Source organism: Sphaerulina musiva, assembly GCF_000320565.1.
Source record: "Sphaerulina musiva SO2202 unplaced genomic scaffold SEPMUscaffold_4, whole genome shotgun sequence".
Lineage (NCBI taxonomy): Eukaryota > Fungi > Ascomycota > Dothideomycetes > Mycosphaerellales > Mycosphaerellaceae > Sphaerulina > Sphaerulina musiva.
The window spans coordinates 609,929-637,004 of NW_016017386.1; the positions used below are offsets into that span (position 1 = coordinate 609,929).

At 52.0% G+C, this 27,076-nt stretch overlaps 10 protein-coding genes across 10 annotated transcripts; 4 read left to right on the forward strand and 6 right to left on the reverse strand.

Moving 5' to 3' along the window:
• Positions 1-2,463, reverse strand: SEPMUDRAFT_64008 (homoserine O-acetyltransferase; the record flags this gene model as incomplete). Its single annotated transcript, XM_016909665.1, has 1 exon — positions 1-2,463. The coding sequence occupies one exon, from the start codon at positions 2,461-2,463 to the stop codon at positions 871-873; it is 1,593 nt and encodes a 530-aa protein (XP_016761375.1). The 3' UTR covers positions 1-870.
• Positions 2,464-2,583: 120 nt separating this feature from the next.
• On the reverse strand, positions 2,584-5,493 carry SEPMUDRAFT_148614 (uncharacterized protein). The gene is made up of 4 exons (XM_016905031.1): positions 5,146-5,493; positions 4,423-5,088; positions 3,152-4,361; positions 2,584-3,086 (listed from the first exon to the last, which is right to left on the reverse strand). Exons 1-4 carry the CDS (start codon positions 5,256-5,258, stop codon positions 2,664-2,666), a joined length of 2,412 nt encoding a protein of 803 aa, XP_016761376.1. The 5' UTR covers positions 5,259-5,493; the 3' UTR covers positions 2,584-2,663.
• Positions 5,494-5,905: 412 nt separating this feature from the next.
• Positions 5,906-6,400, forward strand: SEPMUDRAFT_155618 (uncharacterized protein; the record flags this gene model as incomplete). The annotated part of the gene is made up of 1 exon (XM_016907626.1): positions 5,906-6,400. The coding sequence occupies exon 1, from the start codon at positions 5,987-5,989 to the stop codon at positions 6,398-6,400; it is 414 nt and encodes a 137-aa protein (XP_016761377.1). The 5' UTR covers positions 5,906-5,986.
• A 527-nt stretch (positions 6,401-6,927) lies between these two features.
• SEPMUDRAFT_163022 (uncharacterized protein) lies at positions 6,928-8,505 on the reverse strand (the record flags this gene model as incomplete). The annotated part of the gene is made up of 1 exon (XM_016908028.1): positions 6,928-8,505. One exon carries the CDS (start codon positions 8,503-8,505, stop codon positions 6,928-6,930), a length of 1,578 nt encoding a protein of 525 aa, XP_016761378.1.
• Positions 8,506-9,082: 577 nt separating this feature from the next.
• On the forward strand, positions 9,083-9,708 carry SEPMUDRAFT_148615 (uncharacterized protein). Its single transcript, XM_016905032.1, has 2 exons — positions 9,083-9,233; positions 9,328-9,708. The coding sequence occupies exons 1-2, from the start codon at positions 9,153-9,155 to the stop codon at positions 9,535-9,537; spliced, it is 291 nt and encodes a 96-aa protein (XP_016761379.1). The 5' UTR covers positions 9,083-9,152; the 3' UTR covers positions 9,538-9,708.
• A 583-nt stretch (positions 9,709-10,291) lies between these two features.
• SEPMUDRAFT_148616 (uncharacterized protein) lies at positions 10,292-11,980 on the reverse strand. Its single transcript, XM_016905033.1, has 5 exons — positions 11,907-11,980; positions 11,787-11,844; positions 11,502-11,732; positions 11,242-11,446; positions 10,292-11,183 (listed from the first exon to the last, which is right to left on the reverse strand). The coding sequence occupies exons 1-5, from the start codon at positions 11,960-11,962 to the stop codon at positions 11,116-11,118; spliced, it is 618 nt and encodes a 205-aa protein (XP_016761380.1). The 5' UTR covers positions 11,963-11,980; the 3' UTR covers positions 10,292-11,115.
• A 773-nt stretch (positions 11,981-12,753) lies between these two features.
• Positions 12,754-13,221, forward strand: SEPMUDRAFT_148617 (uncharacterized protein). The gene has a single exon (XM_016905034.1). It carries the CDS (start codon positions 12,828-12,830, stop codon positions 13,029-13,031), a length of 204 nt encoding a protein of 67 aa, XP_016761381.1. The 5' UTR covers positions 12,754-12,827; the 3' UTR covers positions 13,032-13,221.
• A 1,768-nt stretch (positions 13,222-14,989) lies between these two features.
• SEPMUDRAFT_64017 (uncharacterized protein) lies at positions 14,990-17,302 on the reverse strand. Its single transcript, XM_016909666.1, has 2 exons — positions 15,893-17,302; positions 14,990-15,733 (listed from the first exon to the last, which is right to left on the reverse strand). Exons 1-2 carry the CDS (start codon positions 17,213-17,215, stop codon positions 15,674-15,676), a joined length of 1,383 nt encoding a protein of 460 aa, XP_016761382.1. The 5' UTR covers positions 17,216-17,302; the 3' UTR covers positions 14,990-15,673.
• Positions 17,303-17,740: 438 nt separating this feature from the next.
• SEPMUDRAFT_148618 (uncharacterized protein) lies at positions 17,741-20,643 on the reverse strand. Its single transcript, XM_016905035.1, has 5 exons — positions 20,551-20,643; positions 20,246-20,486; positions 19,564-20,073; positions 19,367-19,506; positions 17,741-19,310 (listed from the first exon to the last, which is right to left on the reverse strand). Exons 3-5 carry the CDS (start codon positions 20,051-20,053, stop codon positions 18,513-18,515), a joined length of 1,428 nt encoding a protein of 475 aa, XP_016761383.1. The 5' UTR covers positions 20,054-20,073; positions 20,246-20,486; positions 20,551-20,643; the 3' UTR covers positions 17,741-18,512.
• Positions 20,644-25,801: 5,158 nt separating this feature from the next.
• SEPMUDRAFT_148619 (3,4-dihydroxy-2-butanone 4-phosphate synthase) lies at positions 25,802-26,859 on the forward strand. Its single transcript, XM_016905036.1, has 2 exons — positions 25,802-26,055; positions 26,144-26,859. Exons 1-2 carry the CDS (start codon positions 25,995-25,997, stop codon positions 26,764-26,766), a joined length of 684 nt encoding a protein of 227 aa, XP_016761384.1. The 5' UTR covers positions 25,802-25,994; the 3' UTR covers positions 26,767-26,859.
• Positions 26,860-27,076: the final 217 nt, after the last annotated feature.

Sequence of the window (27,076 nt, forward strand, 5' to 3'; positions counted from 1 at the left end):
GTTTCTTTTTTTCTGTTATTCTGATTATTTGACTGCGGGATGGATTCGGCAGGTAGGTATGTGGGTATCCAGAAGTCCAATCGGAAGGCAAGAAGATATTCTCGCTGTGTCGTTCGGCTTCCTATCTTGGGGTTGATCAGTGCTGACGTGGAGGAGGATCCTGAGTGAGATGGAATCATGCAGTATGTCATCTATATCCTTGATTCAGAGGTTGCTGACAAGATTGGCATGTGCTCTAGCTGTTGTTCCACTGTCATCAGCACCGGTGTGAGCTGCAGAGACCCTCTGCCGTAAGGTACATGTACCTTAGCCGTAGATGGGTGTGCTGAGTGTCGGAGACTGGAGCTGCCTCTATCATCCGGATCGGCACCTTTCAGCTATCACCGAATGGCTGATGTAGCCGAGACAAACAATTTCTCGTCTTCGTCGATCACCAGGCATGTATACAACATGGCTCGGAGCCGAATGCCGTAAGATCCCGAAATTCGGCATGGTAGCACTTCAGGCATGATCTGCCGCGGCGGGCACCCAGCTCAGGAGGTCAGCGAGATGAGCAGTTCTTGCCCTTGCCCTTGCCTCGACCAGACGATGCTTCAAGGCTTAGATAAGGTAGGTACATAGTAGGTACCTCCGTACATAGTAGGTACCTCCGTACATAGTAGGTACCTCCTATCACTGACCCCAAAGTTACAGAGGTCCCCACTTTTTCGATCCTTGCGTGAGCTGAAGGAACGATTCTGGGCTACGCGTTCCGATTGCGTGCCGGCGATGAACGTGTATGCATCTCACGCTCGGCATCGCAGGATGGGATCGCAGTAGCAATTCAGCACATGCTGCTACTCGCTGGGTAGGTACCTCCTATTCCCATTCTCAACCCAGAAAGCGCTTAATCTCTCCACCTACGCCTTCCAAGTCCAGCAAGAACGTGTCATGGCCAAACAAAGATCGATCTTCGCCGAGCTCTGCGTGGGATACGCTACGATTGCCCACACGCCTGAGTGCATCTGCAATTTCGCGTTGTTGCCATGCTGGAAACAAAATGTCAGAGGCGACACCAACAACAAGTGTGGGAATGTCTCGCAATGGCGCAAGGCCCCTGACCAGGTCCTCAGGTGGCCCTGAAGTTGACGGACCACGTGCTGCGGGATCGGAGGTCGAGGCAGCCATGATTTCGGCAGATGATTCCTGCTCTTCGTATGGCTCATCGGGAATACTGAGGGCACATCGATCTTGTTGTGCTTGTGCCTCTTTGAATCCATGCTCGAGCTTGCCTGCATTCTCAGCTCGTCGGTTCGCAGTGGCGTCTTGTAGCTCTTTGCCTAGATCGAAGAGATCCATAGCTTTGCTGACGTACAGCAGACTGTTCGCGTCGTATTCGAGACACCACTTCTCGCCAGCGTGATCCAGATATGTCTCGATGAGGAAGTCCGGACAGAGAGCGGGAGGTTTGCTTGGATCTGCTCGCTGCCTACCAAAACGCTTCTCCCACTCCGGTCCAGATCGATATGTAATTGTAGCGATTTCTCGCGCCAGTTTCATGCCTGTGTGCGGTGGGATGCTATTGTAGTAGTTGCCTCTCGTCTTGGCCCATGCTGGATCGTTCATCAATACCTGCCTCTGACAATGCCGCATAGCCACACTCGATGGTGTACTTCGCGCACAGCCCGATACTGACACGATCCTGCCCACACGCTCGTTGTTCAATACACCCAGTGCCAGAGATTGCATGCCTCCCATACTATTCCCCACACTTGCGTACAGCTTCTGTATACCCATAGCGTCCAGCAGCGCCAACTGCGCTCTGACCATATCCTGCATGGTGAGAATAGGAAAGCTGGTGCCATAATGCTCGCCCGTCGCAGGATTGACACTGCTCGGTCCCGTACTTCCATAGCAACCCCCAATCACATTGGTACAAATGACAAAGTACTTTTCCGTATCCAAAGGCGCTCCCGGCCCGATGAACTTCTCCCACCAGCCCGGCTTGGGGTTGGCCTCGGTGCTGTGAGCATGACTGCTCGCCGACAACCCAGTATGGAGTAGAATAGCATTGCTCTTATCTGCGTTCAGCGTGCCCCAAGCCTCCCAGGCAATGTCGTAAGAAGGCAGCACGCCACCCCAGTCGAGGAGAATGGGCGCGTCGGAGTGAAAGGTCTCGTGCTTGCCGCTGGTGTAGGACGGCTCGGGGCCAGAGAGCGAGCGCTTCTTGTTGGAGAGCTGGCGGGTGCGGTCTTCGGCGTTGTCGAGGCAGGGAAAGGAGAGCTGTTGTGGATTGGAAATGGATGGGCCGGCAGGCAAATCTTCCTGTATGGGTTGGTTGGCGAATGCTTGGGCGGCAGCGGGTTTCTGGTGATGGATGGTTCGAATCGGCGTCCGAGGGTTACGAGGCACTTGCACTATGCGTCCAACATCATGATGCCACTGTGGCCTCGTCAGGCATCGCAGAGCTCGTGGGACACTCATCCTTTTCGCAAAAGACGCTGGTGCACGATCTTGAGAGCTGAGAGGCTAGCATCGGCAGGCAAGGATTGTTGGATGGAAAGTATATATCAGACGCGCTCATTTGTAAGCAGACGAAAGCGGTTATGACGCTGCTCCTCTCTTCTGAGTAGGACCAGTAGGTACGGTACGTTCCATTCTCTCCCTCTACGAACATGTATCTTTTACATCGCAGTCACATCTGAAGCAGACGCTTCACCTTGCGCTGTCGTCAAAGGATCTATCCAGATACTCTTATCCCACTCCACGTGTTCGAGCCACTGCAGAAACTCCACGTCGGACCCTATGGGAAACGCCAACGACGTATCATCATATGTGACCGCCTCCCCTTGAGCTGTCTCTGGCGGCGGCAGCGGGTGTGGCGATAGAATCTGATCCAGAGCTCGAGTCAATGTCCTGCGACCTTGGCTACAAATCGAGTAATTGCCCTCGCCTGGTCTCACGGCACCGAGGGCAGATATGAAGACACTCAAGTCTTGGATGGTCTCAGATCGTGGTAGTACATCGTTGGTATGCTGTCCGGTTCGAGCCTGCGTGAGAAGCTCTACCGCAAGAACGCCAGCTGCGTATAGACCATCGAAAGCAAGCTGTGGGAAAGCGGTTTAGCCTTCTTACCTCCTCGTGCAATATTGAACAGGAATTCGATACTTACCATATAAGTCAGATCTCCTTGGAAGTCTCGAAATACATCCTTCTTTGACTGCACCAAGAGGACCAACTTGAGCATTCTTCGGGCGACTGGTATAAGCTTGCTTGTGTCGGTGCGCAGCCGGTTGACCTTTGCTCTCTCCAGAAGGAACTCTGTGTGCGCAATTCCGGCGTGAACGGCGACCACCCACAAGGCGTTAATGTGCATTTTGGAGGACTCCTTCGTCGGACCAATTGTGAATCTGGCTCCCAGACGTGTATTATCCTCGCCAAGGGCTTCTTCCGGCGTGGTGTTCATAAATTCGGGAAGGCTGCTTTTCAAATGTTTCATTCGCCTCTTGACCCTCTCTGCTTTGTACGCAACCTCGTCTTCGTCTTCGTCTTCGCTGGAGCCCAACGCAATTTCAAGTATATCCTCTCTGATCCGGCAGACCTGGAACCGCGCCCGATACCATGTGATGCGGCGCAACTGTTCATCCGTATTCCAGCCGTTCTCATCCAGACAAGCGAGAGCTTGTCGCAATTCAGCGCCTTCGGAGAAGAGCTCGTCATCGGACAGGTCCAGAGGTGGCTCCATCTTACAGTATCTTTGCGACAGCCGGGGCGGTCTCCCCAGGAACGTCGCCATGACTTTGTCGTGACCATAAGCAGAGATGAAGATCTTCTTGCGCAGTTCTGCGAGGAAGAATGGCGTCTGTGGACTCACCTTGTTGCCCTGATGCAGACCCATCGCTACAACAGCATCGATAAGTTCACCGGTTCTCTGCCAAGCAGCATAATGTGCCTCACCTTTGAGACATTCCACCAGTATCAAGTCTTCATATATGAAGCTGACATAAATCTCGTTGAGCACTTCACTTTCGTAGCAAAAGCACAGACAAAATTCAGAGGCTCTGCGCATTCGCTCTGCGAACGTCGCGCGATCGACGTAGCATTCTCGGATCGAGTCGAATATGCTATCATAACTGCTGAGATTCACTGCGATGAGTCCGACCATGGAGAGGATGCTTCCTACGACTTCCCATCGCAGATGTTTCCCTGACGCAGACTTTGCCCACTCTTTCGCAGTCATATCGCCGTGGACCTTCAGGGGCTGTCGTGTGTTGCACCATACTAATTCAGAGAGCGCAATGAGTTCTTCCGGCTGACCATGGGCGAGAATGTGGCCATACTCCGTCCAGAGCTCGTCTATCCAGATTTTGAACACGGGCTGTCTAGTAGCATCGGAACCCGTTAGCTACCGTCCCACACTTGGAAACCTCGTGTCTTTCTTACATGACCATAATTCCGTCACTGAGTTCGAACCACCTTTGCATGAATTGGCGGTACACGGGGAAATCTTTGAGTATGGAGAGAACTTGCGCGCCTTGCTGGATCTTCTCTACACTGGTGACAGGCAGCAGGTTTTCGGGTGTTTCCTCAACATGGGGAGTCTGCAGTATACTTTGATGTTCCGCATAGACGGCACTGTAGCTTGTTGCGCCGAGATAGCCCTGACTGATATCCCGAAAAGACATGTCGCTCTCTGGAACTTGTACAGAAGCTGTCGATGGAGGCTGCGACCCCTCGGTGGATGTGTAAGGCATATGACCAGCAGGCGATGCCTCTGCCGACCTGTAACCAAGAGATCTGCTGTCAGTAGATCCCGAAACCGTCTGCTTCCGTGCCGAGAGAGTCCTCGTGCTTGACGGAGGACTTAACGAATCACTCGGACGTGAACTGTCCGCTCCAGTGGCCGAGTAAGAGCTCTGTGTAGAATCATGGGCTCGTGGAATCGACATTGTCCGTTGTGGTCCCAGTCCAGTCCGAGGCTTGGTCAATGGCGCTGGATGGTACATGCACTCGTTCTGTTTCCCGCGTCGAGCACATCTTCCACATATGGGACTGTTATGATCACACTTCAGTTTCGCTCGTCGGCAGGGTTCACAGCTGAATAGCTTTCTATGCTCATTGTCAGCCACCACGTCCATCCAAGTCTACTCGAACACGGGCACATACCCGTTACGCCGATAGGATGGAGTCACGGATACCACCCTGTCCTTTGACGATGGTTGTTGGTCTGTTGGTGCAGTCTCGTCGATGTCCATTGTACCTGCGTGAGTCGACGACATGTTGCTCGCACTCCAGGGCGTTCAGCTCTGCCGTGACTACGAAACATACCACTCCCCATCCTCGTCGCCCATTGGACATGCAATCTGCACCTGGAGAGCTTCCCAAAGATTCGGATGTCGTATGGCTTGTTACGTTGGGCACGAGGCTCTAGGCTGCCACAATATGAATGTGATTACCCCCTTGAGCTGCGAATGTGATATAGCCCTTGATGCTACAGTCCATGCCAGGGGCCACCAGACGGCCAGGCAGCTACGAAGCCACGAAGACTCATCAATAGTGCGGTGTTGGTTGAACTTCCACACATCTCCCAGCCGACCAAGCCAAAACAAACAAACTCCGAACTCCGAACTCCGAATACCGTATACGGTATATTTGCAAAATCATGGTACGTTGGTACCTCAGGCGGCAGTATAATATTAAACAAATACACGGCAGCATGTCTACACTAGGGTACCTTAACCATTCGGTGTTCGTCTAAACATCGGAAAGACGCTCCTGAACTGCTGCCTTGAGAAGGAGAAGGAGGAGGTGATCGAGAAGGAGTTCGAATTTCAGGCCAGAATTACATGTACATAAGGACGCCTTCATGTCCATCCACATCAAGCATCACCTCGTGACATTAGTTCTCCTGTATCACCACTATCAAAAAAGTTTCAAAATATACGATCCAAATCACTCTCAACACTTAAGGTACTGCCCGATATCCAAGCCAGCCAGATCAAGAACTATGTCATCCCAACAAAAACAACCATCAGTCTACACTCAATCTCCAAGCCTCAAACAATTCTCCAGTGACAGCTCTCTTCCAAGAAACAGCTCAACGACGAAAAGTCTCTCGCCTTCACTCGACGACGTAACCGAGAAAGGGGAGGAGGAGGAAGAGGAGGAAGAAGAGGAAAAAGAAGACAACGAAGCGGGAGAGAGCAAACAGAAGGACAAGAAGAAGAAGAAACAATCCAAAATCTCCGCCTTCAAATCCTTTCTCACCACCACCAATAAGAACAACAACAACGACAACAAGAAAAAGAAGGACAACGAAAGTAAGACGTCTCCTGTTGCTTCGTCATCATCAAAAGCAACAACGCCAACAATCGATCACCTCAAAAGTAGGTTATTCATCGAATCCGGACTAAATCTATAAACAAAAAAATCTTTCCTTGTCTCAGATCTCTCTCTCTCTCTCTCTCTCTCCACTAGAAGGAAAACATAAAAAAAGAAGAACAAAAAAGCTAATTTCATCAGACGTCTCACCACCAGTACATCATCTCCGAGGACAGTTTGTTCCCGCGACTGCTTACCAGACTTGGTTTGATGCGCGTTATGAGGGGCAGAATAATGGGGCGGTGAGGTTTGGGATGTGAATACAAGGTAAAGGAAGAAGGAGGAGGAGGGGGGTAAAAAGGGGAAAGGGGAAAGAGAGAGAAAAAAAAAAGGGTATAGTCAGAAGAGAGAGGGTTGGGCGGATGGGTGATATTGATGGATTGACTAATTAACTTACTTTGCTTACTGATCACTGTTGAGAGTGATTCCTGCTCTGTGGAGGGTTGGAGTTGTGTGGAGCAATGATAGGCTTGGGGCCGGAGGTTGGATTTGAGTATAGGCCGAAGTATGTATATACATCCTCGCCAACTGTATCTTGCTTTTTTCGAGACATTCGATTCTACAACTTCATGCTGTTGCCCAGCCATGATCGACGTCTATGGGCTTGACTCGCCCCGCACGTCTGGTGGCGTTGATTTCCTTCTCGACTTGCAGAGCTTGCTCCTCGAGGTCGAGCCATACTCGAGCCTTGCTCTGCGACAGCAGGTTGAGGCTTTCCCTATCATCGTCCAGAGCAAGCGGGGCCAGGGTCGACTGTCGGCTGACTTTGGCCACAATGGCTTTACGGTCGCTGGACATGTGTTGTTTGGGCAGAAGCTCAAGCGACACAGATCGGGGTATCCAGCCTTGGGAGATGTTCAAGTAATGTACGTTTTTCCAATTACTGATCCAAATACTCGTCAAAGCGTTATGTGCCGACCATGCATCGTTCGTGCTATCGCTGGCCGCAGCAGACGTCCACGCGAAAGACAGTGCTTTACTCCAGATCGTGCAGCCTTCGAGGTCCAGCCATTGCAAGCGCAGCAGAGCACCACTGAGTTTTCGGATGATCGCTGCAGGCTCATACACGTCTTCGTCCAAAGCCGAATAGAAGTGCGAACCGCCAGCATGGACGTCGGGACTGTGCTGGCTCGTTACCGTTGAAGCTGTCAAGTTTGGTGTCAAAGTGGGTCGCGGCCAATGGGCGAGCGAGAGGTGAGTGATAGTAGGAATCTGCTTCGCCAGACCCAAGAGCTCTCGCCAAGAAATATTGGAGGGCGGATGCGAGAGGCTCAAATGAGTCAGACCAGCAAATCTGGTGGCCGTGAGGCTCGTAGTTAAGACACTCTCGAAGCTCTCCTCCTGGTCCCAGGAGTCGGCAATACCTTCGTCAGCCACGACGTGCTCTGATTCTGCCTGCGAGGGGACAGGTTTCTTCGCGAGCTTAGTCAGTCTACTGATAGAAAGGCTGCCGTGGCCGATGAGACCTGCTACATCCAGGTACAGCAGTCTCTCGGAACCACTCGTCAAGGCGTCAAGGGCAGCAAGATTGATTGTAGGACCATAAAAGCCAAGATAGCTGATGAGCTTCAGGCGTAGTGCCAATGGGAGTTCCGCCAGCATGGGAAGGTCCTCATCGTCGAATAAATGCCACTGTTCTGCAGCCGTCTTCAAGGCGAAATGCATCAGGCTCAAGGGCCGAGTGCTTCCATCGACATCTAGTCCCGTCATACAAGCAAATCGCTGCAACTTGTCGGGCCTGTTGCGATCAACGTCAGCAATGCCCCCCTTTCTGAACCTCCTCTGTCCAGTGCGCAAGGCCAGGAGAGGAGTCCATCCCGCAGTTTTCGTCCAGCTCGCTGGCGGCGCGGGTCCCGGGGTCCGGTTCGGTATCCTCGTTCGTATAGCGCGTTTCGGTCTTGGGGGAGCAGATTCGCCGATTCCCAAGATGCCTTTCAACGATGGATGTACTGACTTTAAGTTCTGCGAGCTCTCTGCAAGCTCCGCCTTCTTCTTCGCGGCATCCTTGCCTTGCAGTCTTCTCAGCTCGCCCAGTCTCTCGTTGACTGATGCCGAGCTACCGGTTCCATTAGTGTCGACGGATTGTTTGCCACTCGAGGCGCCTTGAAGTTGTTTGAGATAGTTGTGGCGCTGCTTCTTTGGCATAAGCGCGAGAAGTTGTCGAGAAACAACGTTTGTAGTCCAGTCCAGTCCAGTCACCCACGAGGCCTGATATATGTCCTGAGGGCTCGGTTACTGTATCTGAGTCAGCCCAGGGTGTTGTGGAGGATTGGAGAAGGATGAGGTGGCGGAGACGACGTCGAGGTCAAAGGTCGTCGTGAGTTTTATGATATTACTCTCTCTTCAATATCCCGGACACCCGCTATTATACAACAATAGAAATCTTAGACTCGCTGCATAATTGGTTGTGTACAGGTACATAAATATACGTCGTGGTGACGCTTCTCATCTACGCCTCCAGAATTGATTGTCGTGTCACTTTACTACTGCAGCCAAAACCAGCTCCACGATTGGCCACATCCATGACGAGTTTCTCTGAAAGGAGAAGCCGAAAAGGGTCACGCCTTTGTCCACAGGATGCCATTATGATGCTTACACTTTTTTCACTCCGGTGGACAATTGCTGACAGTACAGGTACCTCCTAGACGAGCTCCTATTTAATACCACCACAAGTCCGTTCACTTCTCTTGGACTCTCTTCTTATCTCTCTCATCACACTCATGTTCCGCACCACACTCTCCAAAAACATCTTCAAGCAAACAACATCATCAGCCACCCGCTCAACAATCAGAATGTCCTCCACCACCAACTCCTCCGGCCAGGGCGCCTCTCACGCCAGCGACAGCATTCTGCCTCAAAAGGCCCAAGAAGCCGTACGTGATTCCCTACTTCCAGCAATGATCCAGGGAACTTGATCAGTTCTTTCCTCTACCCCGACCCCATCATCTAACCAACGAGAGAGAGTAGGTTCCCAAGAGCGTCGAAGAAAAAGTCCCAGACGCTGCACACGACACGGGCAGCAACGCAAAGACGGGAAAAGTTTCCCACGCGACGGGTGATTCCATCGTACCCAAGACGCTTCAGGAAGGTCTGCCAGAGAAGGTAGAGAAGATTGTACCGAATGCCATTCATGATACGAAGGGTGCGACTTTCTCGGATGGATCAAAGGGGAAGTGATGTTTTGACGAAATCGGAAGTCTTAATGACTTGGCTATCTATAACGTACCTACCAGACAAGGGTATAATAGAGTTGAAATTGGAATGAATGAATGATGAATGTTATATGCCTAAGGTACCTACCTACCTACTCTACACTTATATTAGCGTACTGCTATAGTGCTACAGCGTCTGTAGTACTTGACCTATATCTTTCTCTATTTTCTCTTATAGCAAAACATCAACAATCATATCCACACCAGATCCTCATTATCTCCTTCTACAATCCCCTACCAAGAAGAAGAAGAAGAAGAAGAAGAAGAATAATAGAGCAAGAGAGAGCAGACAGCATTTCAGCTCTCTTGAGCACCGATATAGTAAGTAGTTAGTACTAGGTAGTAAGTAGCAGCAGCAGCAGTAGTAATACCTACCTACCTGAGTTTCGGAAGGGAACGAAAAACTCTAAAAGAGTAAAGTTTCAAAATTTCTATATACAGCTAGCTACCTCCTACATATACCTCCCTACTAGGAGCTAGACCCTTTCCCTTTCCCTTCTCTTTACAGAAATTTCGGAATATCGGAGTTCGGGCTAGATGCCGTGCCTGCATTTTAACCTCCTATCCACCTCACGAGATAACGGACTTCTTGCCGAGTCTACTATAGACAGAGAATGGAAGAGAGTAAGAGTGAGAGTGGGGCGAGGATGTTGGTATTGAGTCAGGTAAGTACATTAGCCATGTAAGTAGGAAGTATTGAATGTCTGAACAGTAGTAGAATGACTTTGGTCCGCTCTCCCACCCCCTACAAAAAAGGGGCGGGTTTTTCCCAAACCTGTAACCGGACGGACCAGTAATATTGTACCATTTACCTGACTCAAGGCATTGCACCTGTGCAGTCTAGGTTTTGCGCGTCATCACCTGCGTTTCTTCATTGCCTGGACAGGCCAGTTACATGTACAGTAACCTGTCTGTTGTTATCTCGTTGTGATGGGCCTCCTGTGAGGCATCGGCGCTTGAGCTCCCCCCGGGGGTGGATACATGTACGTGCGTGTATCAGCTAGGTAGCTCATTCATTTAAGTCCATCATTCCATCATCGGCACCGAAGCGAGAAACTCTTTTCCTCCTCCCTCATTCCAGTATAATGGTTGTTTGGTCTTTTAGCGAGAGTGATCGTCACTCTGGGGGGGAAAAAACCACCAAGACAAAGGCAAGCCTTCTACTAGAATTGCTGGAACGATAATGCTTCGGGTTCGTTCGATACGCCTGGAACCTCGACCCACGTGTGCTATTGGCCCGGGGAAGTTTGTCCGGAGACTTTTTTCTCTTTCCTGCGTCTGAGTCCCGCTCCGCCCCTGCCCCGCCCCCCGGTGCTGAGAGGGAGAGAGGGAGGATGTTCGCTTGCTGGATATGGAGAAAAGTACAGTAATTCCTGATCGATCGATGCTATCGAATATGTGTCGACATGGTACGGGTGCGGAACGGCAATTATCGATCGGATTCTGAAGCTGCGAATGTTTGCTGCTTCGAATGAATGCACGGATTGATAGATAGCAGCTACCTGTAGCAACCACGTCGGGCAATCGATCGATCGTTGAACGATCAGGTGCGGTACTTCTCCCGTACGGGATCGAAGAACTGCTTCTTTCCACTGGGGAGGATGGCTGATGCTGTGAATAATTCTCAGTTGTGCCACATATTCAGAATTGACGCTTGCTGACAGCATACCTGGCACAGAAGATACGGATCGTATTGTTGCTGTTGTTGTTGCCATCATCGTCGTCGTTGTCGTCGGTGTTGCTGCTGCTTCCGTAATGTTGCTAGTGGTGATCATGCTGAGCTCGTGGTTCAACGCCGCGTCGCGAGCAGAGCCACGTTGATTCCCCGACTGCTGACGACCATCGCGATACCGGAAGACATGCCATAGCATCCACTGTGGAGCCATCAGTCTTCGGCTATATGGTATCATAGCAAGTCCAACCACTTACACGTATGATCCAGTTGGGTCGGTCGGGGAGCGCTGGGTCGATTGCAAGGTCGTATAGAGATCTCGTTGCTGGTTGTGCAGTTGCGTATATCCTCTGAGCCTCAGCATCCATGAGCGCCTCTTCGATCTGCGAGGTGCTGTAGGACGTTTGATTGCCTTCTTGGCTTGAGCCTCGTTGCGCTCGAGCGTCCAAAATAGCGATGATTCTTTTCCGGCCTTCGCTAGCCTCGAGCTGGAAGCTATTAGTCGACAGACAGTCCCATCGTACCGCGAGGTCATGACAGACCTTCATGAGATTGTACAGCCGCCGATGCATCATATCTCTCATGTCGAGGCCGAGATGACTACAATTCCAATGATTAGGGCGTTGTCATCATTCGAGAGAAGAAGGGTAGTAGGGTCGTACTGCAAGAGTCTGGCCTTGGAATCGCTTCTGGGGAGTGCTGGAACCATTGGTGGCATGATAGATCACAACAAGGGAGCGTTGGTTGATTCCGGAAAGCCGGCAGTCGTGGTAGGGATAGATATATTCAACAACGCGCTTGGCAAATGCAGTAGCAGCTTCCTGGAGTGCCGGATGAGACTGCGGCGGCATCACACTGTCAAATGATCGCATCGTTCAACGACCAACCGCCAGTCACTGCCAGCTGTCAGAGGCAATCTCGGGTATCCATCCAGAGCATGCTCCACCAGGAAGCTGCTGCTTCGTTCGAGATAGGCCCCGAGATCCAGCGTGATTCGTCTGCTGACGGCACTGTCCACAATAATGACAGCGAACCAACAAAAGCACGGAGCTGAGATCGCACCACCAAGCCCGACTAGAGAGGCTTCCGTGTGCTGTGGAGCGCGAGATGCAAGTCAGCTTTGGCGAAAGGTCGTGCTCTCCTGCACCTGCTGAATCCTGATTTTGACAAAGACAGCACCGCACGCACAACGAGCTTCAGGTTCTAGATGCTCGCCCTTCGTCCACGTCGATCGATTTCGTGGCGTAAAACCCATCTTGCCCCGGACAACTAACATCTGCCACGAGTCCCATCGGGTATACAGGACAGTATAGCAGAGACCTCCCGATAGAGAAGCCAGTCGAGCGAGCAGTCTCCTCAATCGGGACCCTTACACCGCCGCAAAGTGACATTCCCAGCTGGACACATACTCGGGGCGTATCCCGACATACCATGTTCCGCAAAGGGAGTCGGTTTGACTCGTGTAGCCGGTCGGTAGCGTGATGCGGGCGAGCCGGACGAGTTGCAGAGGGGATGGATGCTAGTTTTAGTTCGAGTTCTAGTTCTACTTCACTTCAGGTCGATTGGCTCGCTTCGAGATTGGGATGAAGGCGAGTTCTAGCTCGCAGGAGACTCGCTACCGACCACACCACTTAAGGCAGCGCAGCGGAGTCGGGTCCGAGCGTGATCAAGGAAAGCTCATGCAGTCATGCAGTCTGCATATGCGGCAGGCGTGTGGGCGTGCAAAGCGTTTGGTTGTGGCTTTGTTGTGCTTCAGAAACAGCGACACCTGCCACGCACTCTCGTGAACCATTCGGCCTTGCGGCCGGCGCCTTGCAAGCAAGCCAAAGCAATGCCTGCGTGCTGAACAGCTGATCATCAGATTATTCAAGCATTCCCTATCGTTCGAGCCACAGTCACGTGGACTAGAATTACTGTGTCAGTCCATGTGTACATATAGTATCTTGGCGGCCGTGTCGGAAACCGCTTTTAAGCACCAAAACTCGTTTCCCCCAAGGACGCCCATGTCAGTTGCCAAAGCTGTTCGAAACGGACTGTTGCACAATGGCGGTGAGTCGCAACGTGAAAGAGCCGTACATCACGACAAGCTGCACCGAAAGCCAGTAGTGGGACGGCGTATGGCACAAGGTCTGGCGAGACAATGCCAGTGGTTTTCTGGTCGCTCGCGAAGCCTCGTATCTGCATGGCAGATAATGCCAGTCGGGGATTTTTAGCCATCGCTGCAGTGCGCCATGTAGAAGTATTAGATCCATCCTCGCCCACTGTCGCCGACCTTCGTCTGCATGATAAGATTGCAGCAGGGTGGTTACACAATTATGTGGCCAAGATATGTGAAGGAAGCTGCATGGCATCGCCGAGAAGACACTCATCGAAACAAGGGAAAATCTGAGTCTGAGAACACTCACTTGCATGGCACACGGTCTGTATAGCCCCGGGGACTCGGTGGAGCAAGACCGAGATACATACAACAGGTTCTGAGGCCTTCGGAGCCGATCCTGCGAGCAAGTTGCAACAGGTTTTTTCCATGTCAACTTCATGCATGAGAACCGGACGACCGTACATTGCAGTATGCATTCTGTCGACGGACTACACAAGTTAGGACAGAGAGTCCGAATGCTCGTCTCTTCTCTGATCTCTGGGCTGGTGAAGAAATTGTATCGTGAATCCAGAATGCGCGATACGCGCGAAGGATTGTGCGCTACCAGCGTAATTATGACGGCCAGTCGATGCAATGGACATGATTGTCGAGCCATGAATGGAAACAGTTCTGTCCGATATCTTACCCAATTCGATGGTGAGGCGCCTCGCGGCCAGCATGTTGACCAGAGAAGTCTGCCGCTTGGAATTCACGATCGGAGTATTCCAGGTCCGAATGATCCCGTAACGGAGTGGTTGGAGACCACAAGACGCATCACCGGACTGCTGAGAGGCCTGAGTAGAGTCTTTCGCACTAGGAGGTAGCGTCGAGAATGATGTCGGGCACGAACGGGTGAATATTCTTGATGTAGGATGACTGTTAGACTCGCATATGGCGCGGAGGAGGTCCCGGCGCCGGAGGTATCACCGCCCGAACCGGTTCCGAACCGACGTCAAAGATGGTGGCCAAAGTGAACAAATTCATAGTACCTGTAGGCAGCGGAGTCGGGCTGTTGCTCGCCCACCTTCTTTCTCTTGGCTCCAGACTGCTTCGTCCACCCGGGCCGGTCGGCGAGCGTGACGGCAGTCCTGGCGACGCGTCCCAACATTGGCGCGGGGACCACCGCCGGCGCCGACTGCGCGCTCCGCAGTCGAATCATGCATGGCCTGCACTTGGCTTCGCCGTAGTGGAGGAGGAAGCGACCATGTTCTCGCGGTATGTGTATGTGTGGCAGCATCGCTTCGATCGGTGTCTGCACGCATCGCAGGGCCGAGAGGCGTTCTACCCTTGCTGGGTGAGCCCCTGAGAGCCTTGCTGCCACCGATCGAAACATCGAGTGTCTGTGACTCCATCGGAGACGTTGGAGCGCACCAGCAGAAAGGAGTAGTGAGTAGTCGGCAAGTTCTGTATTTCAAGCGAGATCAGGTGCTGTGCCCAAGGCACACATACATAAGGTATATGCATACATGGTCTGAAGGATCAGTGCTTTACCTCAATAGGCATTGGTACCTTACCTTATGGTCCTTATCTAGGTATTTTCGCGTGTTGTTACTTACGTAAGCATCATATATCATCACAGTGCTTCTCCAGTGGCCCCAATGTTGTCGTCTTCATTATGCTGTGTGAAAGCATGCATGCGTGATTTTACGTAGTTTTCGTGTGCCTGTCAGTCTTCCCGATAACAGACTCAGACTCCTTCAATCGCAAACAAAACGCGAGTTCATGCGATTGAATTCCACCATGCAACAACATCAATTGAATTCCTGCGCAACCGACGATTACATGCCCTCAATTCGTCAACGTGCAGTCCAGTCATGTGTCAGGCGTGAATGATTCAGCATTGTTATACAGCTCCAATGCCAGTGAGCATCGTCCCAGAGCATCATCCCAGAGCATCGTTCCAAAGCATCGTTCCAGAGCATTGTCCCGCGGCATCGTCCCCGAGGTCCTTCCAGAGCATCGTCCCGCGGCATCGTCCCCGAGGTCGTCCCAGAACATCGTTCCCGAGCATCAGTTCAGAGCATCATTCCAGAGAACCATCCCACTATTTCAGTCCATAGCACTCGCAAGGCGATCGACGCCAGCAAGATCCCAAACACAGCTATTTACATTTCGCAGCCCATACACCTTATGCCATCATGGTGTACTGGTTGACTTGCTCATCCGCTTGGCAGAACAATAAGAGAAAGCGTCTCAACATCAGAGTGAGTGGTCATCACTGAAAGCAGCAATCATGTAAGAGGCTGGCAAGACACTCGTTTGGCATCCAGTGGCGAATGGTCGACATCAGTCCTAGGTAGTGGACGGGGGACCGGCATCGTTAGATATCAACTGTCGTCTGGCATACGCAAGCTAAGTGAGAAGGTCAGCGCTGTTTCTGTGACTTTGTATCGCAATTGAGGAAAAGGAGAACTGCAGTCAAACGCAATGCACGTGCAGGCTATTGCCCAGTGCTGCCAGTCTCGTCTCGTGCCCCTCCACCGAGTGGTATCGTAAATCGTAACGACGTACCTTGTCAAGTGTCTTTGACAGACGCAAATGCTTCTGCACCACCGTCTCAATCTCTGTGCATATGTTACCTTGCACAATGATGTCGCACTCTTGTGGTAGCCAACGTAAGATATCGAAGCCGTTGGCGTAGACAGTTGTGTTACCAGTCGTGCCGCTGCCATCAGCCCCAGGAAGTGTGAAGGGCATGTTGATGATGAACTTCTTCAAGCCCGAGCAATAACGCAAGCTGAGACGTACAGTCTCCTGGAAGCGTTCCAATATCTCATTGTAGGTTGGGATTTCCAGCTCGACGTGCTTGATCTGGCGACGAGAGCGCTGATGCAGGTGCCCAAGGGTCTGCATAGCAGTGTTGAGGTCCAGGACAAAGTGATTCTCGCTATACAGCACGCCTCGGGCTTCCTTGTAGATCTCTTTGCTAGCTCGGAGCACATTCGTGATCAACGGATCCTGACTTTGGTTGCGCTGGGGTTCAGGTTGGGTGACGTGTCTACGCGAGTCAATCGCCACATGGCGCGTTGGGCGTGATGCGGGTCTGCTGCCAGTCGAGGATGTGCTGCTTCGTCCTGTTTGAACGTTACTGGAGCCTACGTCGGTGGCAGTAGTGCCGGCAACGGACGAGGAGCCAGACACTGTAGCGCTGGAGGTGGTGCGGTGGGAACGACCACCACGGGTGGCGCCGACAATGCGTAGTTGCGGAAACATTCTGCGAGTCGACGCAGTGCTGGCAGAACCAACTGGAGACGCGGTGGCTATTCGCACTGGGCGATCTTGTACGGCGCCATCGCGTTCGTCGGAGCCATATTCATAGTCCAGTGAAATGGCTGGGTTGAGGAAGTCGCCGTCGTCTTTTGCTAACAGTGGCAGCTCTCTCTTCGACAGCAATATCTTGTATGGCCGGGTGAGACACGCACGATAGATTTCGAGTCGAATCTCAGTAGGTAGCTCCATTATGGGGAATGGATGAGTGTCCTTGTCCGTGATCGGACACCATTCTGGTCCAGTAGCTGTGATTTCCTCCAGCATGGTAACAGTTCCGAGGCGGATGTCGCAAAGCTTGCCTTTGCCTTTGCCATTTTCATTGCCATACTGGTATTCTGAAGCGCTCGAATCTGCCGGTCCACAACTCCTCTCGTCGCCCATCGACTCCAGCACAGCATTGCTGCTCGCTTGTGCCAACATCCTAGTTCTCTGTCGTGTGTTGCGGATCGACTGCGTGCCTGCCGAATGAGGCTTCATGATTCGGCCGGAGTCGTTGACTGTGGAAGAGGTTGACAATGGCGCTGGCTTGTCGATGGGTGCTGGAGATGGTGCTGGTCGCGCCATTAACCCCACTGTAACAGGCTTCGGGCGCGTGCGCAGTTGCTGGGTTACTGCTGCTCTAGAAGGGAACTGGTAGGCACTGGAGTGAAGCCGGTAATGCAATGGTCGTGGCGCCTGTGGTGGTGGTGGTGATGGTGGTAGTGGTGGAATACTGCACGCCTGAGGTGCCGCAAAAAGTGAGAAGTTCGAAGTATGATGTTTCCAAGGTGTTGTATGTACGTTAGTTCTAAATCAGAGTCAGGTGGGGCCCTGGGGGCATCGTGCATCATTTCTTCTACATGGGGTCGTTCATTGGTTGATCACTTTTGACCTGTTCCGTGGCAGGTGCGCAGGTTTGCCAGAAGCCCAGAACCCACTGCAGAGCACGAGCAAGGGGCCCAGCGAAGTGGAGCCATCATCCATGCCGGGCAGCCAGCATAACATCAAGGCTCAAGGCTCAAGCAAACGTCGAGGTCGGGGTACACCGTACCGGCGTACATGGCACTTCATGCTCACTCAGTACCTGGTAAAAGTCTGCAGACGTTGGCTCCACTTTCTCTTCTTGTGCGCCATCTGGTGATGCGACGACACACACACACGTATTACTACTACTACAGTTGACATAAGATCCCATCTTTGGTCGAGGACGAAGACAGCAAGCCTGCTCGTCAGTCTCCTTCGTGCATCAGAACCGCTACAGAGTTCGCGTCTGACCATGCTCTTCCGACAAGCGACGCCCAATCCTCACAGCGCGCGCGCCGTCCTCCAAAATTACAGTTAATGTAGTACTCAGCTCGTGCGACCTTGGTCTGCACTGCTGTTAATTACCCAGACCTCCCTTCCCCATCTGAACCCCAAATGCGACGCCCGCTGCCGCCTATGTTACAGACGCAGTCGTGCATTCATCATAACAGAGGCGAGCAAGCATCTGCTAAGCAGCACGACCGAGGTATCCCATTTTTTGTGGCGCCCGCAATAGAAAGCAATCCCATATTAGAGTGACTGGTTATTCCTCCTTCTTTAAAAGGCCGGTCTTGAACAAAGGAGACGAGTGGTATGATCTGGCGGGATGGGGTATCAGACAGCCCATGATAAACTCCGTGTGAGATAAATAGAAACGCCAAACGGGCCCCAAGCAAAATTACTACTCCCGAAAGCAAGCATAAGTGATCTGGGTATCAAGCCGGTCCATGGACCTCCGGCGATGGAAATGCAAGTTGCGCTGGGTGCGCTGAGTGCACTCGCTCGAGTGTTCATCTCATGTGGCACCTGCGCGTAGAGCTAGCAAGTGGCCCATATCCAATGACGGAAGCACACCTTTTCAAGGCTGTTGAGTCCAAACGTCTTGGCGCAGTCCGCTACTGTAGTCGACAGGACCAGTACTGTGGGGCCGCGACACGTTGGGAGCCTGATAGTACGCGTGCATGGCATTGACGCTGTGAGAAGGATATCCGCTGGCATCTTGATAGGAGTAGTCTGTCGTCTGATGTTGACCAGGACCCATGCCATTGTGAGGCGACTGCCAACCGTTGAGATGTGGGCTGTTGTGGCCACTACCGGTTTGTTGGTGGCCATTCGTGGTGGGCGGTTCCATAATCTGAGGGGGTCCGTTGTAGCCTGCGGCCGAAATCGAGGTAATTCGCGGCTGAGGCGTACCGTTGTTGCCCGGCATAGAGTATTGTTGAGGCGACTGTGCACGCGGTGATGCCTGAACCTGGCTGCGCATGTGGGGAGGCACAGCTGCCATGCCACCAGATATGGCGTTCATGTAAAACTCGGACGTCTGTCTCTGGAGAGTGGGCATATTGTTCATGCCGGCAGCCGGAGAATTCGTCGACTGGCGATCAGGCTGTGGCAATGGGGATTTACCATTGTCAGAGAAGTCGTTCTCGTCATCCGAACCTCGCGAGCGCTGGCCCTGCATAGATACGCGTGATGCCAATGCCGCTGCAGTGGCTGCTTCCGACTCTTCGATCGTACCCGTGTGATGATTCTGATGTCTCGTGAGAGTCGTGCGGCGAGTGAAGGTCTTTTGGCAATCGGCATATGGACACTTATACGGTCGCTTGCCAGAGTGGATGCGGCGGTGACGAGCGAGCGAGCTGCTATCCGAGAATGGCTGGTACTTCAGTCAGTGTGTGGTTCAGAGGACAGTGCACGAAGATGTTTAGATACCTTTCCACATCGCTCGCACATGTGGGGCTTCTCGCCAGTGTGCACGCGCGAGTGGACTGTCAGCGCCGAGCGTTGGATGAACTGCTTGCCGCAACCTGCGTAATCGCACACGTGTGGCCTAACACCACTGTGGATACGCTCTGTCATTGTATATTAGCGCCTCTCTTCTCAAGGGATGAAACACAAGATCGTCGCACCATGACGCGCCAAGTCACTTCTCCTCGCGAAGCCCTTATTGCATGTTGAGCAAGCGAATGCTTTGGGGAGGCCGCTGCTTCCGGTACTCGTTCGTGCTCCTTCCATCGGACTTGGCTCCTGTGGCGTGCTCTGCTGTGTGGCGCCAAGTGTAGGAGTGTGCTGTGGGTAGTTACTGTCCGGAGTCCCAGTAGGCTGGTAGTGTTGTTGCAGCATCGGCATCGAATTGGATTGCGGCATCGAGGGTGACGGATATCGCATGCCATTGGTCAGTTGTGCAGCAATCTGTTGATATGCTACCGAGTTCTGCGGCGCTGTCGACGAGTATCTCGACGAATGCTCAGAGGAGTGGGGAGAGACGCCGCGATCAGAGCCATTCTCGGATTTGATGCGATTGGCAGTGGGAACGTATAAATTCTGTCCTAGATAGTTTCCGTTCGGTGTGTGCATGTCGTGGTTCATGCTGAGTGGCATAGGAACTTCGTACTGCATGTTGCGGTTCACTACTGCACCTGAGACCGCCCGGTTAGTATTCAACAGTGTATGAAGGTCCATGTGCGCAGTCAAACTATCCCTCCTCTTGTGATATGACGCGGGCAGTATGTTGTTGATGGACGGTAGAGACATCCAATGCGACGGAGTGCAATATTGTCTCACTCAAACAGCGCGCGAGAGTGTACTGACTGGAGCAGAAATTTTCTAGCCTCACGACGCCTACACAGCGACTGTTTGCTCGACGTGTAATCGTAGGCGCGCGCTCAGGTCGTTTTTCGACGTCGCGGCGGAGGTGAGGGCGGCGGCGGAGGTCGTGGCGGTGGGTGGTGCAGTGCGTCGATGGTGCTGAAAGGCTCGAGCCCCGGTCAAGGATCCAAGCAAGCGCAGTGCCAGAAGAGGATCACTGCTTTCCTGCAGCTAAAAAGAGAACCTGTAGTCACAGACTGTAAGCAAGTGTGGAATCGGCAATCTATCAACTCGACGGAAGCCAGTACATTTGGGATGGCTCGATGTCCTGGGTTGTTGTTTCCTGCGCGTCTTTGCCGGAGCAAAAGGAGGTGCAGGTTTTTCTCGAACCCCGGCGCCACTCTGGGGCAGCGAGGAGTGATGGTTGCAACTTACCTTCTATGAGGGTATGGATTGTATTATGCGGCCGCCGTGTAATGGAGAAACGACCTCTCCAGATGTGAAGAGTGTTGAATGTGTTTCTTTCGCGTGTAGGGAGATGGTCCTTGCACACTCTCTCGAGGCAGGAGCGGCTTCCGGGAACAAGCGAACAGGAGGCGTGCTTGGCACGGTTATTTTCGAAACTTCAACCTTGACCTCACTGCGGGCAACAAGTTCGTTTCAGCTCGCGCTGGGACAAGTGTCGACCTCCCCTGGGGGCTGTCTTTTCACACGACAATGTGCGATGGCGCCTTTCAAGTTGCTCGGCGCGTCTCTGACCACAATTTCGGCAGATTCTGCGCGCTCGATCTCTCAGCAATCGGTTTGCAGCGACTGCCAGTTGATGCGTCTTAACAGTCCAGCGGATTGTTATGGCGCAACCTTCGTGGCCACCTCGAATCAGGCGTCTATCTTGTTCAAACCCTTTCCCAAATCCACCTCGATCGTTTTAGCCGCTTCCCTTCCGCTGCATGCAACGGGATGGCGTAGTGGCGAAGATAACCTTCAGTTTGGTTGTCGTCGTTCGCGCTGCGTCCTCCAAGAATGTGTGATTGTGAGAACGGTCGAGTCCTTCTCGATTGTTGTGCCGATGTGGCCGAAATCAACGATGAATGGCTGATCAGTAAGGCACTTGCGCTGTGATCAATTCCAGATGCTATCCACCTCTTCTTCCTCAAATCCGTACTCTCCTCTCTGAGCGTTCTGCCGTCTCGGAGTACTTTCAACAACGATCCAAAGGACAAGAGAGTCGTACAAGAGGCGTATCCGACCTGCGAATAGCGCTGGGAGAAGCGGCCGCAGAGCCTATGTAATACTGTACAGATCCAACACGGCTTGTTGAAGCTGTTCCCTGCGACACACTCCAGGAAAGGGTCGAGTGGTCGGTGCTCTGTACAATGAAGGTGTAGAGAGTCCCAAAAGAGGTTAACAGAAGGTCCAGAGAAGGAACGTGTGGTGGTGATGGTGGTGGTGGTAGTAGTAGTAGTAGCAGTAGCAGTAGTAGTAAGGTAAGAGTAGTAGTGGGTGCTATGATGTAGGTCAGGGCCACACAGAGGGTAGAAGTCAGTGCAGAGCACGAGGCGTATTATTATTGAGCATATAGCATTCACACCGCACACCGCACACGCAACTAAGGAAAAAGCTAGGCTCCAGCTGACATCGGTTGTTGTCAGCAAGAGATTGCGGTCCATGATACCCACGTCCAGGGCACGCGCCTGATACACTTAGGATGACCCTTGTCGCGAGAGCTTATAAGACAGGCCGCGTTCTTGGTCGATGAAAGCCGTACGGGTAGATACACTAGGCGGTACAGTAGAGTAGGTAAGCCTGGTAAGGTACATGTACCTGTAGCTACCGTTGGAACCCCGATCACGGCACAGCGGCGGCAGATCTGATGAACATGAGCGTTCGCTCGAGCAACCGACGCCGCATCGCATCGTGGCTCTCGGGTCCCCCTGTCGTGTTGCGTTTGGCGATGTGTGGCAGAACATTTTCAACAAGACAGCAGTAGTCTGACACCCGTTCCCGGCAGTGCAGACATATTTTGGGCAGGTGCAGCAGCACTTTCCAATCTGCGAGTCAAGATCGATATGTGATCCTGGTACTGCAGAGTGATTGCGGCTACCGGTTGCAGGGATCCTGGTTTTATACGGTGATGTCAGCTTGGGTGACATTACAAGATCTCAGCTGTGGAACAAGATGATAATTAATCATGTCACAATCCGTCCAGCTAGTGTGCAGGTGTTGTGTTGTTGTCGGGAAGCTTGACACTCCCGAACGTGAGATATGTAGGTACATGTCCTGCCGGTTGGTATTGCTCCAACGGCCTGGCAGTAAGCATCATCTTCGTCTACCTACCTTACACTACATGTACATGTACATGTAGGTACGTTGATGTACCTTACGCACCTAAGGTATGCATCTATCTGGTACGACGACGTTGAGTCTTCAAACGCATAGAACAGTGCTAGAAGGCCGTAAATTCCTTCCAGACACCGGGCTCTGACGCCATTTGCTCATGATCGAAGCACCGCGCGGTCCTCGATCTGGTCGTTGATGGAAAAGCCCGGAGAGCACGGAGCGTCAATAGGCCTCGTACTTTCTAACAAGGCTTGTTTGTGGATTTTATATTATTATATGATTAATGGAGAGTTGCAACTTGCTCCTCATTTCGATTTTCGCCTGCAGAGAAATAGAATTGTCCAACGGTACCCACTGCTGAGTGCTGAGCCACACTGTTCATATTATCGGCCCCAGTGGCAGTCTTGCTGTCATCTCGTTTGCTTTACTGCAAGTACGATCGTCACCTATGTACTTCGATGCTTCCACTTTCCATGCAGCTGGAGACATCGCCATCGACATTACTTCACATTACCATCTACATGTAGGTACATTAGTGGGCGGGGCTACTCAGACCATGGACAACACCAACCGGAGTTCCGCGTGCTGTTACACACCTCCAAACACCTATTAAGGTCTTCATACAAGACAGCCTGCTACTCACTCTCGGTACCTGACTTCTACGCATACGCGCCCGACTCTCCGACTGTCGTAGAGTGGAGAAGATAGACCGTGTGTTTCTCCGGACAAAAGGACTACAAAAGAAGCTCCTGTCTCGATAAATTATAATCCAGTATTTACTCCTTTTTTGATGGATTCCAGCCAGGAGGCCATCAGGATCTGAGCATGCATGGTCACAATCCGACGCGGAAGGTGGGTTCGGTTTAAGAATAGCTGCTAGCTAGTGCGTATCCCCGACCGCCTTTCAACCCCTGTGCAAGGATGTCGAGATTCGAAACACACAAGGGGAATTTTTTGGAATTTTAGGGTGCTCACTGCTTTGTACCTATTTTCATCAAAAGGGGGATAGTATTGTAGGTATGTACCTACCTGACCTTACTACCTACAGGTAGGTAGCTTTTTACGTACCTAGTATCCAAGGCTCCTAGATTTCGGTAGGTTTCTAGCTCTCAAAAGAATCTCGCTGCCTGCAACTGTATATGTATATAATTTCATGCAAACTGGATTCGTACTTGTACCTCAACAGGGAACTTGACGGATTTCCATTTTTGTCTGGCGACTGCAGGTACATTGAAAGTAGCATAATGATGTAATCATAAGTTACCTACACTACCTAGGTACATGTAGGTAGGTACCTGTACTGATGTTGTAGGTACATGTAAAGTATGTATGTAAGCAGGAAAAGGGTCAAAAGTATGCATGCATTTCAGAGGCCGTATTGTGGCCAGGCGCCCGGCTAATATTGAGTGACATTCTTCCAAGTACGGGATGGATAGCAGAAAAAAAAACGCACGAGCACTCTGGTCGCGTGTGAAGATCGCGCGCAAGCTCTGTCACATCTGGGACATACGCATGCGATGCCGCTTCTTCGGGACCCTCGAGATGCATCCATACATGATACATGTATGTTTACCTAAGGTAAGGTAGGAGGAGGTACATAGTACCTCCTTTACGGTAACACGACAATGGAAATACAATACCACCTCATGTGGCACAATCTATGTGTGTGAAAGGGGCAGCCGGTATACTACTGTACTCCATAATGTCTCGATCAGCATCATGCATCGTATATATGTCAGCAGGCGACGAGATCTGATCGTTGCCGCCGGGAGTTTTTTTCTGTTTTTTTTCTTCGCTGCGTACGGGATACATGTACTCTCTCATTCACCACAAGTCCTAGGTAAGATGGGAATGGGCGTGCGGTGCTCAGTGCTGTGCAAAAGCCTTGTACCTGTCAGGCTAAAGGCCCTGCGTCCCGTCCGGCATCCATCCGCCCGGGCAACCCGCAAAGTTGGTCGTTGGACGCTTGCTAAAGCCGGCACATGGTCCCCGAATGGCAGATCTTCGGCTGTCAAGCAAAGCGGTCGTGTCGTGTTCTGGAATGTCTTGTCCACTCCCGCAGATGTGCCGCCAGCATCATGCTGCAACAAAAGCCATCGTGACCCAATGCTGGAGATTGGACAGAGCGGCTGCGCTTGACCAATTGTGTGGTCTTTTTCTTTTCTTTTTCTCTTTCTCTTTCTATGACCCACTCTCCCACTCGTCAACCACCCACCGTCTTACATAACTACCTGGGTATCACCAGACTAGTTTATGAAACAAATTTGATCTCAAAAAGGGTGACGACTGAACAAGGTCCAGGTCTGCTCACCACCCATGCCAATTGATGGATGGCTACGAACCTCCCAAACGGCTGCAATGGCATTTCTTTGCGTTTTTGAAGATGGTGACGAACCCAGCGCCGCGGCGGGACTCCACATTGTGCATCGGCTCAGAGTCGGCTATCAGCTCCTTGGTCTACCTACGGTCCTAGGTACGCAGTCCAGACTGGAACAGTTCGTTCATGACGCGGTCCGAGCAGTCCATATGCGGATGTGGCTACGTACCTAGGTACGGTACCTTATGTTTTGATGTCGTTGCCATTGAGATTAGTCGGCAGGTAGGTACCTGATGTAGGTAGTTCACGGAGAATACATACCTCAGGTACCTACCTCCTACCTTATACGAGAGGACAGAACTCACAGATTGAGGCACGATAAATCCAGGTCAAGAGGCCACCGCCCTGCGCGGCCCCTGCGGCATAGATGGTCAGTACAGGTACCTAGGTAGGTACCTTACCTAGTAATGCGAAGTCCTCAGCCGTAATGGAAGCGGGCGGTAATGTCTTTTCGTGTCCAAATAGAAGGTCACAGAAGTTCAAAGAGCATGCCTCAATACCTGTACCTTTGACATGTACCTGACCTTCTCCTTCCCTTCTTCCATCATAGGTACCTGTACCTTAAGGTACTAAGGTACATGTAGGAGGTAAGATGACCAATGCGTGTCATCAGTCATCACTAATGTGCCCCACCAAACAAACTCCTAGGGAACATAGCCGATCCGGTGTGTTTGCAAAGCACCCGGCCTCACAGTGTCGGCGTCGGAATGGCTACTGTTGCGCCCCACCATGCTACTGGCACAAGTGGCAGACGGCATGTACATAAGGTATGTAATACAATGGCTTTTCATCTGCACGTAGTAGTCGACGGCCTGCCTGCCTGCCTGCTTCATCATCCATTGCCATAGCCCACCGCACAGTATTACTTCCCCTCCTCACGCCTCGTGACCTCTCTACCTTAGTCTAGGATCTTGCGAAGCTTCCCACCGAGGTCACCCAAAAATTCGAAGAAAGCCATCCTCTCTCTCTATCGCATTGCTCTGCTCCCTATCCTGCAGGGCATTGGAAGCGCATTCCAGGCAGAGACACCAAAAAATGGCAACAGCAAACGGAGATGTCAGCTTCGATAGCATTCCCGATGCCATTGAAGCCTTCGGTGAGCCAGAGAGCCAAAGAGCCCAGAGCGGAGAATACATCATATCTGCTCGTGTGCCCCGCTAATCAAATGCTTTGCATACCTATAGCAAATGGGGACTTCATACTGGTCATGGACTCGACGGATCGCGAGAATGAAGGAGACTTGATCATTGCTGCGCAGGATCTCACGCCCGCCAAAGCCGCCTTTCTCATCCGATACACCTCGGGCTACTTGTGTGCGCCGATTGTGCCTGCTCTGGCGGCACGACTGGAACTGCCTCAAATGGTGACGGAGAACTCGGACCCGAATCGCACCGCATACACCATCACGATAGATGCCGCAGAGGGAGTCACGACGGGCATTAGTGCGCAAGATCGCAGTCTGACCTGCCGCAGGCTGGCGGATCCTGCGGTTCAAAAAGATTGGTTTCGAAGACCAGGACACGTTGTGCCGCTGCAAGCTCGAGAGGGCGGTGTGAGAGTCCGTGCGGGGCATACAGAGGCTGCGGTGGATTTCTGCAAACTGGCTGGCAAAGAGCCGGTCGGCGTGATTGCGGAGATGGTGGAGGATGGCGAGTATGTCGCGGGCAAGGCGGAAATGTCGGGAGGTTTTGGCATGATGAGAAGAGATGGCTGCCTCGCTTTTGCAAGACGGCATGGCTTGAAGGCTGTGACAATAGAGGATCTTGTGAAATATCTGGACAGTGGGGAGGGGAAAATCATCAAGTAAAGAGTCCTGGAAAAAGCATGTGTAATCTGTACAGCACAATGTGACATACTGAGACACTACATGTACACAGTGGGGGTTATACACAAAAGAAAGGAAAGAAAGCGTGGGCGGGTGCCTGTGAGGAGACATTTGATGCAGACATTTAATGGTGTGTACATGTACGCTCCATGACATCGTATGAGCCGGTGCCATTTCCGGCTATGCGTATCGTACTTGCCCGATTTATAGGTAGGTACCTGAGCTTGCCTGCTGAGGGTCTCGTATCCATTGCCCTCCTCAATTCGGGCTCGAGGGTCTTCAAATGCCCAGG